This window comes from Cavia porcellus, unplaced genomic scaffold (genome assembly GCF_034190915.1).
Source record: "Cavia porcellus strain 051 isolate PalLab524CR breed Dunkin Hartley unplaced genomic scaffold, mCavPor4.1 scaffold_9, whole genome shotgun sequence".
Lineage (NCBI taxonomy): Eukaryota > Metazoa > Chordata > Mammalia > Rodentia > Caviidae > Cavia > Cavia porcellus.
In genome coordinates, this window is record NW_026947492.1 from 87,727,348 (window position 1) to 87,744,387 (window position 17,040).

At 40.2% G+C, this 17,040-nt stretch overlaps 1 protein-coding gene and 1 pseudogene across 1 annotated transcript; both read left to right on the plus strand.

Moving 5' to 3' along the window:
* LOC100728572 (protein kinase C-binding protein NELL1-like) overlaps positions 1-17,040 on the plus strand; it is a 609,835-nt pseudogene that overhangs the window by 522,516 nt on the left and 70,279 nt on the right.
* Positions 10,278-11,522, plus strand: LOC134477594 (isocitrate dehydrogenase [NAD] subunit gamma, mitochondrial-like). The gene is given in 2 exon segments (XM_063255689.1): positions 10,278-11,217; positions 11,219-11,522. Coding segments are annotated over 2 exon segments (990 nt in total). The 5' UTR covers positions 10,278-10,509; the 3' UTR covers positions 11,501-11,522.

The following is a 17,040-nucleotide window of genomic DNA, read 5'->3' on the forward strand; positions in this document are numbered from 1 at the left end:
GTCAAAGAAAATGTGACAGGTAATGTGGATGCTCAAAGGTGACTTGTCAGCAGCACTGAGAAACCTAATGTGTTTTATTTTTTGCACACATTCTCTTATAGTCTTGGGACAAATCACACAGAATGTCTCTCTGGTCAGCTACTTAGGTGTGTGTTCTCATCCTTTGGGGTCCCGCATCACACAGCCACTTGGTGAAGAAGAGGGTTTCCAACAGCTGCAGAGTTGTCTGTCTTCTGGCTACAAACCCAGCAGACAAATATGTATGCACAAGAGCCAGGTTCCTCATCTTCTCCAGAAAAGTAGTATTTTACCTCAGGGATCCTTGAGGATCTTCCCTCTGTTTCTTCTCACACTTTCGATTAATGTATTTTAATGTAGATCCATATTTGCTCTAAAAATATTTTAAAAATTAGTCAGTATTCACAAAACATGAAGGCAGATCTTAAAAATAATTTCTTCAGAAGAGGAGAATTATAAATGAAAGTTTATTCATTTTTCCTCTAGAAGATATATTAATATTTCCCATGGATTTCTTAAATTGTTAAGTGGATGGAAATTACAATATTATGGACTGAAAATGTTCTTTAAGTGAAGGCAAAATTTTAAAGTGCTCTAATATTGTGTAGACCTTTGATAAGGGATTACAGTAAGAAATTGTGTTCAGTTATCCTGGAGTCACAGAATAAAGCACTGATAATTCTAAAATTGGTTCATAGACATTTTAAAATGTGACTTTGAGAGATTATATGTATTTTGAGTTAAAATAAATTGAAATGCTGTTTGATTTTAGTTTTGTTTATCTTATTTGAATGGATACAACATTCTCAAATAGTAAATTTGCACTATTAATAATGACCATAAGAAGATGCAGTGTTCAAACTGCAGGTAGGTAGCCTTCAAAGAACTTGGTGAGGAAGGCATTACAGTCATAATCAAAAGGGGTCACAGAGGCAGAGAGGGAATAAGCAGTTTGCCAACCTGTTAATAGCTGTCAGTGAAGGGATCAGAATTTTCAAGCCTAAACCTTACTGCCTCAAAGACAAAGTCCATTTACAACAATAAGTAGTTAATTTGCAAAAGGGTGAGTCCTCTGGTGACCCTTCCTCATTTCTTCTCCCTGGAAGCAACCACTGTTAATTCTATCCATGGATCATCTTGATGCTGTTCTCCCTGTCTCTGAACAGCATTTTCCTTGCTACCTCTTTGTACTTTTGACATTTTTCCCATTAATGCCCACCACATAAGAAGGCCATTTGTCTGTCTTTCAAATGCACTTTGTTGCTGGATCAATATTCTTTGATTATGTTATGGTGACTGCATCCATGCTGTTGATAAACTGAATCTTAGACTGCACTGTGCCTGGTTTTCCTTGTTGAACAGCCCTGTTACTTTTGTCATCAATAATCATCTGGTTTAATTATTTTACTTCTCAATTTGCCTGTAATTTATCATAATTAATTTCAACTTTCTCTCTTGATGTAACAATGATCTTTACTGCATTAAAACTTTCATGTTCTTGAAAACACCCCTTTCCCACTGTTTGACAGACTTCTGGGATCTCTACCTAGCTCAGGTCCTGCGGACTTATGCAGGATTTTGGGGCATCCTTTGCCTCTCTTTATAGTGAAAACCCAGGTTTTGTGTCCTCTGGCTACTCCTTGGTTCACTGTTCTCTCTTGGTGGAACTCATTTTTCATCCACTAGCTTTTCATTCACTCGTTTTTCATCTAGTTACACTAGAAAAGGTACAGGAGACAAAATGCTTTGAGATCTTGAAACTGTTATTATTAAACAGTATTTACAGATTGCATAGAAAACTATTTGGCTTGTGATATACAAAGTACATTTTAAAAAAATTCAACCTTTAGTCTTACCTGGTAGCTTGATTAGATATTTTAGTTTACAAATCATTTTTCCCTCAGGATTGCTGTGATGTTTTCTGATATGAAATTTGAGAAACCCAATGCATTTCTGGCTTTTTATCCTTTGCTTTGAAATTTATAGTTTATGATTTAAATTTAGTATGATATGGGTATAATGCTTTCATTGATTTCAGTTGCCTTCAGTGAGCCTTTAACATCTAGGTATTCATAACTTGTCAGTCTGTGAGTGTTCTTGCGCTGTATTTTTGATGATTTTTCTGCGTTCTCGGTTCTTTTGCTTCCCTGGTCTTTCTCTGCCTCTCCTCTTGATGCTGGTTTCCCGGCTCTCTACTTTGGTTTTTTTATTCACAGCACAGATCATCTTCATCTAACATCTGGAAATGTCCTGCACATCATCCTCTAACACTGTAAATGAACTTTCCATGCCCGCTGTCCTCTTTTGCACTGCAACTCTTCTTGTCTTTTTGTATCTTTTTCGTAGCATACTCTTGTGTACTCTTTTGTAGCCCTGTGTCATGGCTATAATGTCCTTTCTCTCTTAGGGCATAAGGAAAATGAGCAGAGTGATAATAATAAAGAAACTTGCTCTTATCCGGACTCCTGCAACTCCCTTGCATGTGTCTGTTAATCTTCTTTGTCTTCTTTTGATATAGAGGAAAGAAACTCCCAACGTGCTATGGGTCTGATACATGTTTGTGTTCTCTAAAACTGAAGAATGAATTGGAACAATGTAGGTTAAGAGCAGACTGTATATACTGAGAGAAAGGAAGCTTCTGTCTGAGAGAGAGGCAGAAGGGGTCTGAGTGAATTGTCAAAGACCCCATCCTTTTTAGGGACACTTATAAAACAAACCACAAAGTGAGGTGGGTCTAAGGTGAGGAAAACATGGGAACTTGCAAGGTAAGTACAAAGTGGAACAGAACTATGGACAACCAACAAAATTATTAGTGTAATTGCTCAGGTAAAATTGATTAAGTCAGGGACAAATGGGGAAGCCTGTCACATAGCAAATGGACATGAATACAGAACAAGGGCTGTATATGCTGGTGTGTGTGTGTGTGTGTGTGTGTGTGTGTGTGTGTGTGTGTGTGTTAGTGACTTCTGGTTTCCTCAGGATGCTTGAGACCTATTTAGAATATCAATCCCTAACACTTATCCCTAGGAAGTATGCGAGTGCATTTGATTTATCTTTTGTCTTGCGGTCTGGGCCACAGTGAAGGTGTTGGTCTCTCCCATAGTTCCAAAGTATCTGCTGTTTTGCATGGGCACTTTTGATGGCCCAGGCCTGTCTTACTGCCTATATTTCTATCTAACTAACCTGCCTATAATATTATCTTTTATATTAGAAACTCCCCTCAAATATTAGAACCTGCTTTTCTATTAGCACTTAAAAGCTTGAAACAGTAATCAAAACTCAGTGCAAATTAAGATGTGACTGTTGACCATGGAGTTGAATTTACATCTTTCTCTGGGATACACCTGACTGTAAATATATTTTAAGTAATTTAATACTACTTTGTTGATCTTTTTTAGAAAATACTGTTTAAAACGTGGATGAGGCAACATAAGTCAATCTGCTAAGATTCTAAATGTCATAGAAGTTTTCACCTATTTTCCTATCATGCAATTTTGGAATCTTAGATACGTCTGATATTCCACTACAGAACACGAATCTTTGGTTAGGCTGGTCGAGAGACAGTCATCAGGCTAGGGAGGATAGGGATAAGAACTGAATGTGTTGCTGTTTCTAATTTTTTTTTGTTTTGTTTTTTAAGAGTAGAAATTTTGCTGGGGATATAGTTCAGTGGCGTAAGCACCTGCCTGGCAAATGCAAGGTCCTGAGTTCTACTCCGAGTACCAGAGAGAGACACAGAGACTTAGAGACAGAGAGAGAGAGAGAGAGAGAGAGAGAGAGAGAGAGAGAGAGAGAGGAGTATGAATTTTATTTGAGTTTCAGCCCACCTTTACCTGCATTGTTTGGTGCAGTACAAATTCTTTCTTGCCTTTTTTTCCTGACTGGAATTTAGCTTTCATTCATTTATTTATTTATTATTTCTAATCAAGAAGGTGATCATCACTGCATCTCCTTTCCACTGTCCAAAATTTTGTTAATTTTTATATAATTCTTGTGACTTTTTAGGTTTACAATCTTTAAAAAATATTAAAAAATCAAATATAACTTTATTAGTAGTTAAAGAGGGAAAAAAATCTAAGCATGTTATTTTTGCTGAACTGTGTTACTTAAAAATGTATTTGTAGATATTTTTAGGGTTTTTTGTCATTATCAGTTTATCTTTTAAAGGCATGAATATCTACCATGGTGGTGGTAGTGTGTGTGTGTGTGTGTGTGTGTGTGTGTGTGTGTGGTAGCGTGTGTGTCTGTGTGTGTATGCAGCTGTGCAAGGGTGTGTTGTTCTTTCTTCCTTTCTCAGAAACGTGTGTGAAGGGGACACCATGGGGACACATAGACCACAGAAGAACAATTTTTTATCACGATGTAGGGTAAAGAGTACCAGCCTCACAGAAGAGACCCAGGACTGGATTTACTTTACTGGGATTATGAATTTTGGACTAAATAAATTGAGATGTTTTGAGAAAAATCCATGGTATAAGGTTGCCTGTGTTGCTGTTGGCACTGTGAAATGTGCATGGGTATATTAAACTAAAAACTGAGACAGCTTTAACACAGAGGGACTTTGTTCACTTACATTTCTATACATTATCATTACAGAAAGCTTCTCTTCCCACCTCTTGTTTAAAAGAAAAGCCCCTCAGATTAAGGAGAATTGAAGAAAAATATAGCAATAATAATCACAGTCACATAACAATAGATTTTGGAAGACTACAATCCTGCCAGACAGAGCAGATTTAAACTGGTGTATTCATAGTTTGGGAATATAAAACTATTTAATAGAAATTTTCATGTGGCTGTAAAATTTTATTAGGTCTCAAGTGTGAGATAAACTCTTCCCAGCTGACAGTCTTCATCTAATTTCTTTTAAGAATGAAAAGCTTTGCTGCTTAAATACCACTTTCATGATTAGATTATATACTCCTCCTTACCTTCCTAAAAACAAAAGAAAAAAAAAAAAGAAACATGAATAACATGATAATGCTGGTGAGTCACATGACCACATTAACTCTTCCCCCATCTCAGCATCCTTTTTGAAGAGCAGATTCTCTTGAAAACTACACCAAAGAGAACAGAGCCCCCTGCACTGAGTGGTGCTAGTCAAAGACCTGCTCAGTAAATCCGTCCTCGCAGTGCAGCCTTGGTGCCTCACTCAGAGCCTGTTGTGACCCCACTCAGCGTCTCCCACAGCTGGGGAGCTTTGGTGCTCCATGTGGCATGAGCTGAGGCCTGCACAGCATGCTCTATCTAGCTGTTTGGCCTTGGTGTACCACCCAGAACCTGGGAGAATCCTGCCCTGCAACCCTGTGAAGATTCAGAGTGCCATGTGGGGGGGCTGAAGGTCCACCCAGCGTACTCCCCCATTTCAGGAGCCTTTGAGTGTCACTAGGGACCTGATAAGGACTGCTTAATGACCTTCTCACAACTGAGGAAACTCCCTGCCCTGTGGACAGACATCCTCAACTTAGGGAGCAAGTGAGACTTGCATTTGGCTTCCTGAGGGGAAACAGGAAGTGATAAAACAAAAGAGCAAAGTGCAGTCTGTAACCTCCAGTCCGCCCCAAACAGGCCCAGGAGACAGGGACATAGAAGGACGCGTGAGCCACACACCTGAAACTTCTGAAATGGGAGCAACTGAAGTAAAGAAACAACTCCAGGAAGCTGTAAGGAGCTCAGATCAGAAATAATCTCCTAGGTAAAAGAAGAAATAATAAATGTAACAAAAGAAATGTTGGACACATTTAAAGAAGATATAGTTAAAAAAAATTGAGGAGCACTGAAAAAGGATGGAAACCTTGAATAAACAATATGAGAAAGAAATAGAATGCATGAAACAGATTCAAAGAGCTATCCAGGAAATCAAAAATTCCACTGAAAGCTGGCAAAACCACCTCAATGCATGTGAAGATAGACGTTTAGACATTGAAGACAAGATTACAGAGAGTGAGTATTGTCTCCCTAGTGCAAGAAACTGAAAGAGTAAATAAGAACCAAAATCTTCAGTAAGTGTTGTGAAGGGTAACAGACTGCTTAAAGGGGAAAAATAATTCAGATAGGGAAAAGGGAGAAAAAAAGGAAGGGAAAAGAAAAAAAAGATAAAAATTTGTTTATGCACACTGAAGATAGCTAAGATGAGTGTACTGCTAATTCTGTTAGTTCTTGGAACAAAACAGCTAGGATTCATAGAATTAGACCTATTTTGCATGTTTATATCTGGTAATCTGAGTAACTCTTTTGCAGATAACTATGTAAAATAACAAACTTAGATATGTTCCTACCACCTTGTTTTGAAAGTCTATATTGGTATTGTTTTGGGCTCTTCATTATTGTTATTTTTTGTCTCTTTGGATTCTTGTTTTTCTTGCATTTTATTTTGTCTCATTTTTCCTTCTTTACAGAAAGGATAGATGTACATGTATAGGTTTATACATGTGTAGATCTTCTGCTAAAGACTTTACAAGAATTGATGTCATGGTATCAACAACTACTTTGAAGAAAATGAGACGTTATAGTAGCCATTGCTGATTTTCTGTCATCTTGTTTTGAAGTCCAATAATGCCTTTATTCTTTGTTTTGGTTGGTTTTAGTCTGTTTTCAATTATTTTATTTCGTTATGTGTGAAGGTATGGATGGCTGTTTTGCAGAGAAGAGACATTATGGTAACCATTGTTGATTTTCCTATTGTCTGGTTTTGAATTACTATAATGCTTCTATTCTTTAATTTTTATGAATTTTATACTATTTTGTTTTGTTTGAATTCGTTGCGTGTGAAGATATGGACAACTGTTTCAAAGAAAACAAGAGCCATTATGGTAGTTACTGTTGATTTCCTGTTGTCTTGTTTTGAAAACCTGTGTTGCTTGCATTGTTATGCTCTGATCTGCTTTGTTCTGTATTGTTTTGTTTTATTCTCTTTAAAATAAAAAAAAGAAAACTATACCAAAGAAACATTTCTTCACATAAAAATATGTGTAGGCACTGCTTTCTCAAAGAAGGGCTTCTACAGCAGGTTTGCTGTGGTCTGTGTAATGCACGACCTCTTCCAGAAGTCAGCAGGACCTTTCTGGAGTATTTTAACTCTCACTTTCCACAGTCCACTGTCAACTGGCCGCTGTCCTGTGGATATTAAATTTTAGTGGCAGGACAGATGGGGCATTACTTTAATTATAACGTTGAAAATGGAGCAATTTGACACCTAGTGTATTAATTCCTTTAGAAAAAATTGCAACGGTCTTCATAATTGGTTTACTAGGACTTCAAGTTGATTTTAAGAACTTTCTTAAAGAGTATGGATGTATTGTAAAATTTCGCCTTGCATTGGGGCAAAGATTTGGTATGCATGGGTCACAGGCTTTGAAACTTTACTGTTGCCATTTTTGTTTAAACAAAGTAATATCTTTCAAAGCCCTTTATTTTTATTTCATAGCCCTTTAATGCCTCTCTGTTGTCATCCCGGTGTCATAGAAATCCCTTCATTTGTCATTCAGAGCCCTCCACTCTCTGACACCAATGTACTTTGCAATTTGTCTGTTAGTGTTTTCCTACAAAAATTCTTCCTCTCAGCCAAACAGTTATGCTTAGCATACTCCACAGCCTTTTCAAGCCTCTCCCTCCTCTGCCTTTAGTGTTACTAGCCTTGCCTTCAGGACTGGACTAAAATCCCTTTTCTAAGCACCTTAACCCATGGACACAGCTGTTTTATCCTCCGCACTTCTCAGTCCTGACCTGGTCACTGAGAGGCAGTTTACTATCAGCCGATCATGGCCATTTGGTCTAGGTTTATTTCATTGACCTGCTCCTGAAGTGTAAGAGTTTTGTGCTTCTTTCTTCTTTCCCTGCATTCTTTTTTTCTGACATGATAAGATCTACATCTTCAAAAAGAAAAAATAATTTACATCTTCTTTTCATTACTGCCTTGTACCTACTCTATGTCTAGTATTTTTATTCTCTGCTCTTTATGCCCACTAGGGGATGCAAGCAAAGGAGTCAGGAGGTTAGCAAGTTTCTCAGGGGCTCACAGGGCCAGCTGGGCTCTGGAGCCAGTGTGCTTGACCACTGACCCATGTGGCCTCAGGGAGTTTGGCAATGACTCCCTTTTTATTGTTTGTAATTTTGCTTCCTTCTCAAAGCGGTTTGGCAGTGTGGATGACTCGTTCCTTGGATGTTTCACTTCTCTTAGATTCTGTGACACCCCTTTCTCTCTCCTCCCCTGAACCCCAGCTCAGTTCTTTGCTACCTGCCTTCCTCTAACACTTGGATCCAACTTTGCCATCATCTGTTTCCCGTGCTTTCTGGACAATCCTCTGCCTTGTGTACTATGTTTCACTCGCAGTAGCATGACGCCACCGTCTCACAATCAGGGGGATAAGGTCACCACTTGGTGATGGGCTACTTACTTATTCATAAGTGCTGTTGTAAATACTCTGAATGACTCTATTAATGAATTAGACTCACCCAATTCTACTATTAATGGGAAGTCAAACTCATTTATATTTCAGGAATGTCTGTGTGCTGGCTTACTTCTGGCAGGGTGGCACTGGGTTATCTGGAAGGAAATTGCTCATAATTCATAATCCATTTCATATTGTCTGAAAATATTTGTGATTTGTGGTTATTTATATATCATTAATAGTTACAGAAAATTTGAAATATGATTGCCTATAAACTGGGAATTCATAGATCTATTTGCTTCCTTGACTTTATCCACAGGTCTGTATTTCACGAGATGTGAAAAAACGTATGTGTGCATATGTGTCCTTCTATCATCAAAACAAAAGCGAGGTTATACTTATAATTTTAAGTCAAAATCGAAGTCTTCATGCAGATGATATATGGAACAATACTATTTATATTAACATCATGCAAATATAAATGCTATGTGATATATGTGCTATCTCTATATATTTATATATTTTTGTGGTCCTGGGATTGACTCAGAGCCACATGCAAGTTAGTTGAGGACTCCACCAATGAGTTAACCAAATGTATTTCATCAGTCACTTGCTAGTAAAAAGCCTGTGTGGCTGTGACTTATGAAACATTTTGGCAGCTCTTTGCTTTATTTGGCCAACTCCTTCAGTGAGTGATGTGTGTGTAAGTGTGTGTGTGTGTGTTTGTGGTTGTCATTACAGTCTTAATATACTCCTGGAAGTGTGTCTCCTATGAGTGTCATTCATCATCTGTTATAGAAAAACACAAGTTAAACCGTTCTGCTCTAGATTGTTTTCATGCTAAATGTGCTTCACTCTCTCCCTTACTTGGTGGCTCTTGAATCTACATCATCAACTGTGCTCCCTTTTCTGTAATCACACAAACATTTGTGCACCCACCCCCAGGCATCATTTTGTGGATGGCATTTGGCCTCCAAGGACACAACATATCTAAAATTTAACTTGTTTTCATCTCAGTTCTCACCCGTTTCCCTTTACTTCAGTTGTCCTGCATGTCCCTTAGTTGTGTGGCTATCATCTGGTTTGTTAATGCGCTGAGAGTAATGTCCAGTGTGCCTAGCCCAGTAGCCTCGCCCTGTTTATCTACTAAGAATCCCTAAAAGTGTTTACAGTGTTTTTCCCCCCTCATTATCTTTGCCCTTGTGTGATACCTCACCATTCCTGGTGGAATATTTCATAGTCCAGTGGCTCTCAAATTTTAGTATACATCAAAATTATTAAAACGTAAATGGTTAAGGCTCAATTCTAGCAATTCTGATTCAGCAAGTCTAGGGATAATCTCACAAAATTGAAGTATTAACCAGGTGTTTTTCTGAGAAATTCTTTATTTCTTCTCTAAAAGAGAGAGAATGTTGGGTAACACTATGATGATGCACACATGATATACATTTGTTAGTTTTTATGGAATGAACAATAATAAACGTGAGAAGTAGTATAAATTATCAACTCTGAGAAACAACACTGTGACAGTGTTGAGTCATTTATAGCAACTGCACAGCATCCTGCAGGATTTTGACAGTGGGATGTTTGTGCTTATATTGGGATGGGGCGTATTGTTACTGTCTATGGCTTCTGAAACTACTCTCAAAATAAAGTGTGTATTTTGAAAACAATTATACACGTTAGCACATTTAAGCTACCTAGTGAATTAGCCAACTCTGCAGTATTGTACTTCTTACTGTATAACACATCCCATCTGCCACATAGCGCTCTTTCTCACTGCAGTAGAATGTCTGTTAAACATGGAATGGAGAGAATTGTGACCTACACAATAGTTACAGATCCAAATTCCACCGAAGGAAACCAGTTCATTTCAAGGAGAGGAGCACATATTTTCACATGAGGTGTTGAATCGCCTCAACCTAATAATCATGACCCTGAAGTTGATGTCCACATCCAGTTGCTCTATGAAGACAACTTTCCATCCTGGCATTCTTGGCCATTCTTGGGAAGTTTTCCTTAGCACTGCAATCTCACTGAGAAACCCGTGTTTCTATACAGGATTCCTCCACCAGCCAAGTACGTCGGCCGGCACACAGTGACTATGATTCCTGGAGATGACATTGGGCCTGAACTCATGATGCATGTCAAGAGTGTATTCCGATGTGCACGTGTGCCTGTGGACTTTGAGGAGGTGCGGGTGACCACCACATCTGGTAAGGAGGAGATTCACAATGCCATCATGGCAGTGCATCGAAACTCTGTGGCTTTAAAGGGCAGTATTAAAACTGACCACACCAAACCACCTTCTCACAAATCCTACAACAACTTGCTGATCACCACCCTGGACCTCTATGCCAATGTTACCCATTTCAAGAACCTGCCGAATGTGGACACTCACCACCAGGGCATAGACATCTTGGTCATACGGGACAACACGGAGGGTGAGTATAGCGATCTGGAGCACGAAAGTGTGAAAGGCGTGATCGAGAGCCTAAAGATCATCACAAAGGCCAAGTCTCTGCGCATTGCAGAGTACGCCTTCCAGCTGGCGCAGAACATGGGGTGCAGAAAAGTTACAGCTGTGCACAAGGCCAACATCATGAAGCTGGGAGACGGACTCTTTCTCGAGTGCTGCAGGGAGGTGGCGTCCCACTATCCTCAGGTCGCCTTAGAGACCATGGTTGTGGACAATGCTACGATGCAGCTGGTGACCTGGCCTCAACAGTTTGATGTCATGCTGATGCCCAATCTTTATGGTAACGTTGTCACCAACATCTGCACAGGGTTGGTGGGGGACTCAGGCCTTGTACCTTTCAGCCAACTATGGCTGCTTGTGCGCAGTGTTTGAGACAGCCGCAAGGCAGCTAAACAAGAATCCAGCGGACTGGAACTGGGTCAATCCAACTGCCCTGCTGCTGGCGAGCTGCATTATGCTGGATTACCTCCGCCTGCACTCCCACGCTGCCACAATTCGCGCTGCGGTCTTGGCATCCTTGGGCAATAAAAATATTCAAACACCAGATATCGGAGGCCAGGGTTCCATGATGGAAATTATGCGACATATTATTGACCACATCCGATATGCCAATTAAATGATTGGTCCTTGGAAACCATTATCACCCAAAGGCCTTTCTTGTCCTGTTCTGTTCCTGCCCATCCTTAGAATCCTCGCCAGCTTGGCTAATGTGTCCTCCAGAATAAGCCATCTACTGTGGTGCAATAGGTGTATGAGTGGACCAAGACTGATCTTTTCCCATTAAATTAAATTGCCATAACATTGCTTATTTAAATTCGCCAAATCTATTGCCTTGTAAGTAAACCAAGGACTCTTTCCTTTTTAAATCCACAATTTTCACCTACCTGTGTTAGGACACACTGAATAAATCAGAGCTGTTTTGGAGGACAAGGACTTTCCAGAACCTGGCTCACTGCTATCCAGGGGGTAAAAATTCAGCAGAAACAGTGCACGAGAAGTCTGGCTTTTCTCTAGAAGTTATTAAATGAGTTAACTAGTACAGTGCATCCTGCCTGCAACATACAGATGGCAGCTTTATTAATAAATAAGGTAATGCAAAGCTGGGCTCTCACAGACTGCTTCTGCACCTCCCTTGGAGTTCCAGGCCTGGTATTGTTTAGGGGCTTTTGGCTAGAAATTTTTCTGGGCTTCTTTTTCACATACAAAAATGGGCTCTAAAACTCTCCTGGAGGAGGAACTCTTGAAGTTCTTTGAGCCGGGATGAGGTGTATAGGAATCACATCTCTTACATCCACTGGGCCACATTTCCTTGCTGTACAGATAAAACCATGGATTGCAAACTCCATGCTTGCTGCCTTCACAGATGTTTCTGTTCATTGAAAGAAAGAATGTGTGCAAAAAACAAAGTATCCTTCTCTAATAGGAACATTTTCCATCCTGTTTATATACTGAATTTACATTATTTTGAAGATCTTCATTCAGAAACAAAAATAATTTTACTCCTTGAATTTTTGTTATCAGAAAGTTAAAAAAGTAACAATTCTAAAGTCTTACAGTAGTTTTCTTAGGAGGACTTGCCTCAGGGGAAGAAGTAAGACCAAGATAGGCAGTGAATTCTATGCTTTAGAAATCTGCCTTCTTATCTCAACTATGACCTCCGGATCTCACCCTGGTTCATGTATTGGGAGTTGAAGACATTCTTCTTGGACCATAATAAGTTCCTGTGCTCTCCAGGAAGTCTTAACTTAGTTGGATTATCTGGATTCCACTTGTGCTAATTATGTATGAAGTAGGGCCAGGATTAGAAATCCGAAAGCTATTTGGACAGGGTTTAGTTTGAGGAGTAAGTGACCATATTTGACTTATCTAGAAGTCTTCAGAAAAATAATCAGGAAAGAATCAACTATAAAATCATCATTATAGTCCCTTTATTGGATGTATAGATAACCATTAGCAAGGAAGGATTACCCCAACTCCTCTAGCCCCCACCTTGGGCTGATCTGGACCTGCATCAGTGGTGTGGTCTGACTAAAGGACCAGGACCATATCACAGTCTGAAGTCCTCTGTCCTCCAGTGCCACACTAATCCACAGAGCTTTAACTCACACTGCCCACTCTCAGTCCTTTCCCTCATGACTGGGAAAATGTGTTTATGGCACAGCCACAGAGGGTGGCTCAGCTGTCAGCTTCCGTTTAACAATGGGAGTGTATAGTCCAGTTGAGCTGAAATTTCCCTTCCTGTTAAAAATGTCCACTTACAGAATTTCTCACCGGCCCCATAAAATGGAATAAGTTCCTGGATCAGACTTCTGTATAGCTCCTTGTAGTCCTCAGTGGAATTCTCCACTTCTGTTGTTAGACCCCCACTTAACTGTGAGTCACGCATTAGTTTTCCCAGTCCTTCCTGGTCCTTAGGAGAATGACTGTACATAAACCATAAGTAGTGCATGCTTGGCGATGTAATTAAAAAATAAATTCCTTGCCTCATCCTGACTTACTCGTCTTAAATCTAAAGTGAGATGATAAGTGATCTCACTTCACAGGGTTGTTTGTTGATTCAGAGAAAGCAAATAAGTTTCCCAGCATTTTGGCTGTGACCTGGGGAATGCGTGGTATACTTTTGAAAGCACTGATGTAGCCGTGCAGGCAGCTGTCCTTCTCAGGAGTGGTCATTTATTTTCATCCACTTCCCCCTTATAATGTGTGTCCCCACCCATGGAAATTCAGTGGAAGTGGACTGGAGCCATCACAATTATCTTTTCAATGGGAACTAAATGCCAGCAAACAATATTGCTTTATGCTGGATAATGAGGAAAGCACAGACCAGTTATCTAGTTGGTCTAATGCTGATGAAGAGGATTAATTGTACATTGTCTGAGCAGATGTGATGGCTAATGAAGGTAGCACCCATGCAGTGACAGGGGCAACTTTGAAAATATTCATCCACTCACAGATTCTTTGGAGCTTTGAGGTTACACCCCCTGTCATCTCCAGATTTCAGAACGTGTTCCTGTCAGTGCACAGCACTTGGCAGCTGTGGAGGGCTGTGGAGGGAAATGCAGCTTCTGAAGAAGAAGAAGAGAAAGGTGTAAAACTCCTCAGTGTGTCCACGGAGCCATCTTCCCCTGGGAGAGGCAGCAAGCTGCTACAGAAAGATAAAGATGAGAGCGGAAAGTTTGATGAGGAAGAAACTGAAGAAAAGTACCAGTATGCAAATCTACAAGAGATATAATAGCCAAAAGTGCAAAACAGTTAAGCTAAATACCGAAGACTCAATGCCATCAACATGAAAATCTCAAGAATTCTTAAAAATGGAAAAGAAGGAAAAAAACAAAACAAAACAAACAAACAAACAAACAAAAACCTTCCCAAACAAAGAACTTAGTTCTGAAGAAGACATTGTACCAAAAATTCAGATATGTAAGCATCCAGGTGGTTTTCTTCCCACAGTGTGAGCCCTGTGTAAGGACTGTGCGAAGAGCTGCTTCCAGATGCCTGACCAGGGTGTTACTCAGTATCTCCAGCATCCCAGCATTGGAGGAAGTTTCAGTTCAGGGGTCTCAGCTGCCTTTGCCACCAGTCTCAGGAAGTCTCAGCTGAAATTTCCCTTCCTGTTAAAAATGTCCACTTACAGAATTTCTCACCGGCCCCATAAAATGGAATAAGTTCCTGGATCAGACTTCTGTATAGCTCCTTGTAGTCCTCAGTGGAATTCTCCACTTCTGTTGTTAGACCCCCACTTAACTGTGGGGCTTCCTGAGAACACTGCCCCGAGGAGTGAGGACCCAGGTTCACTCATCTCCAGTGCCACACTCCCCTAACGTATTTACACAGTTTGTTCAAATTTTCTTATTTCAGTTATGAGCCTCTATCAGTTATGAGCCTCAGCATTTAGATGTGGCCTTGAGAAGACAGAATGAGAATTCTCCTACCATATTTGATCAGTGTGGTGAGGTACCATGCCAAATTTATAGTTTCTAAAATGCTCAGTTTCTCAAGATGAAACCCCACATTTGTCTGGCTTCAAGTGTTTGTGGGAGGTTTGCATAGGACAGTGATAGCAGTGGTCAGACCTGGACATGGTGGGAAGATTAGGATATACACGTGGAAAAAACTCAGTATTGCAATAACACAAGAAAAGTGTAAGTAAAATGGTTATATTATCTGTACATACCACTCAGAAAGATACTCATAAAGAACATTGTGTGAATTACATTATTTATTACAGATTATTGGCTTACAACCAACTTCTCCTAGGGAGAAAAGTGTCTTATTAAGTGTCCTTATTCTTTCTCCTTTTTATTTCTCAAATCCCGATCCTCTCTCTTTCCCCCAATAGCTCCCTTCTCATTAACCTCCTTCACATTAGAAACTTCCCAGTTTCTCTTACTGTAGATACAGCCTTCAAAGTCATGTTCTGCCTGGAGTTTAGTAGCCTTCAATCTATTTTCCCGCAAGGCACATAGCGTGATATTTATGAAAGTAAGTAGAATCTTGTCACTTCCATTCTTAATCCTCTTCTAACGGATTCCCTTTGTCCTTTAGAGAAAGTCAGCTGAGCACACACAGCTCTATATGGCTTGGCAATAAGGAGGTAGATTCAGAACCTGGGACAGAAACAGCTTTTCATCTATACTCAGGATATGAAAAGAAGGGAGGGTCAGGAGGGGAGAAAGGAGAGGGAGGAACAAAGGAAAGAAGGATGTGTGATGGGAAGAAAGAGTCTGCTTAGAGGACCCTTTGGCACAAAGGATGAAGGAAGGAAACGCTTACATTCACTGTTAGTGTTTTAAGACTGGGGGAAATAACACTCTAATTCAGTGATGGCCAAAATACAACCCAAACCCACTGACTTGTCACACAGTGCCAACACTGCAATTAAAGGCTAATTAGTTATGGCTTGTGACATCATCACCAGGCACTGCTACTACTTTCTGAGCCTGTGCATGGCCTCTTCTGAGCCTGTGCTTGGCGCTCAGATAGATGTTAGGGTCAAGCTGGGAGGACTTGGTTTGCATGCCAGCAGAGATGGCACTGTGATGCATTCCCATAAGTTTGCCACCACCGGTCTAATGATTTGCAGAAACTCTCCTGTCTTCTCTAAAGAATGCTAAAGCCTTGTGGCAGTTCAGCAGGTGATGGAAGGTTGTTTTCAGTTTGCAAAGATTTCTGTAGTCCTTTTTTTGGATGATTTCATCTGTGCCATATTTATTAATTTGCTTTATTTATGATTCTGGTGTTACAATTGTCTGATGTTTCCCTTAATTTTTTTCTCAGTAAGACTGTCTTGGCTACAGCTTTATAACTCACTCAGCCACTGAAATGCTGCAGCTGAATCTCAGCTCTGTGAGGTAAGAGCTGTGTAATATTCAGGTTTGTAACTTTGCTGACCGTCCGTTTTCTCATTTTTCAGATAAATGTAAACGTCTACCTTCAGAGGATCACTGTGAACATCAGATAAAAGTGCTTTGTTATTGCTACTAACAAAGCATCCCAAAATTTAGTGGTTTAGAAGAAGTGATTAATGGGCGTGATTCTGTGGATTAAGCAGACTGTTGTTATTAGTCGGGGTGTTGGGGTCGCTGGAAGATCCAAAATGCCGGGGCTCATGTGGCTGATGGTTGTAAGAAAGACTGTCTGTGTGGAGCCTCTGCTTTCCTCTGTGTGGCCTTCTGAGGAGGCTGTGTTGGCCTCTTTGCAGCAGGACACCTGATTTCTAAGGAGCAAGGGACTGGGTGGCGATCTCTTACAGCCGGGCCTGGTAAGTTTCTCAGGACCACTGGTTCTACCTTCCATTGGTGACATAAGCAATGGAGGCACAGTAGATTGAATGAAGGTCATGCACTCCATCTCACCATGGGACAGTGAGAGGGTCACACTGCAAAGGAGCCTAAGGAGTAGAAAAAAAATTGTGCCGTGTGGGAAGCATGGTCTCCACCACAGTAATGTATCTAAATCTCTTCCCACAGTGTCTTCCCTGTAGGAACTGCTTAGTCAGTGATGTCTGTTAGCACTCTGGACCTTTTCCTCTTCTATCTTACCTAGCTTCTGCCCCATAAAGTGTCTGATATGTTGATTCCCCTCATTCTAACTCATTTCTTCTGTGCTCATACCTTTTCCAGGTCTATATAGAAGGTTGTCTAACCAGCCTCAAAT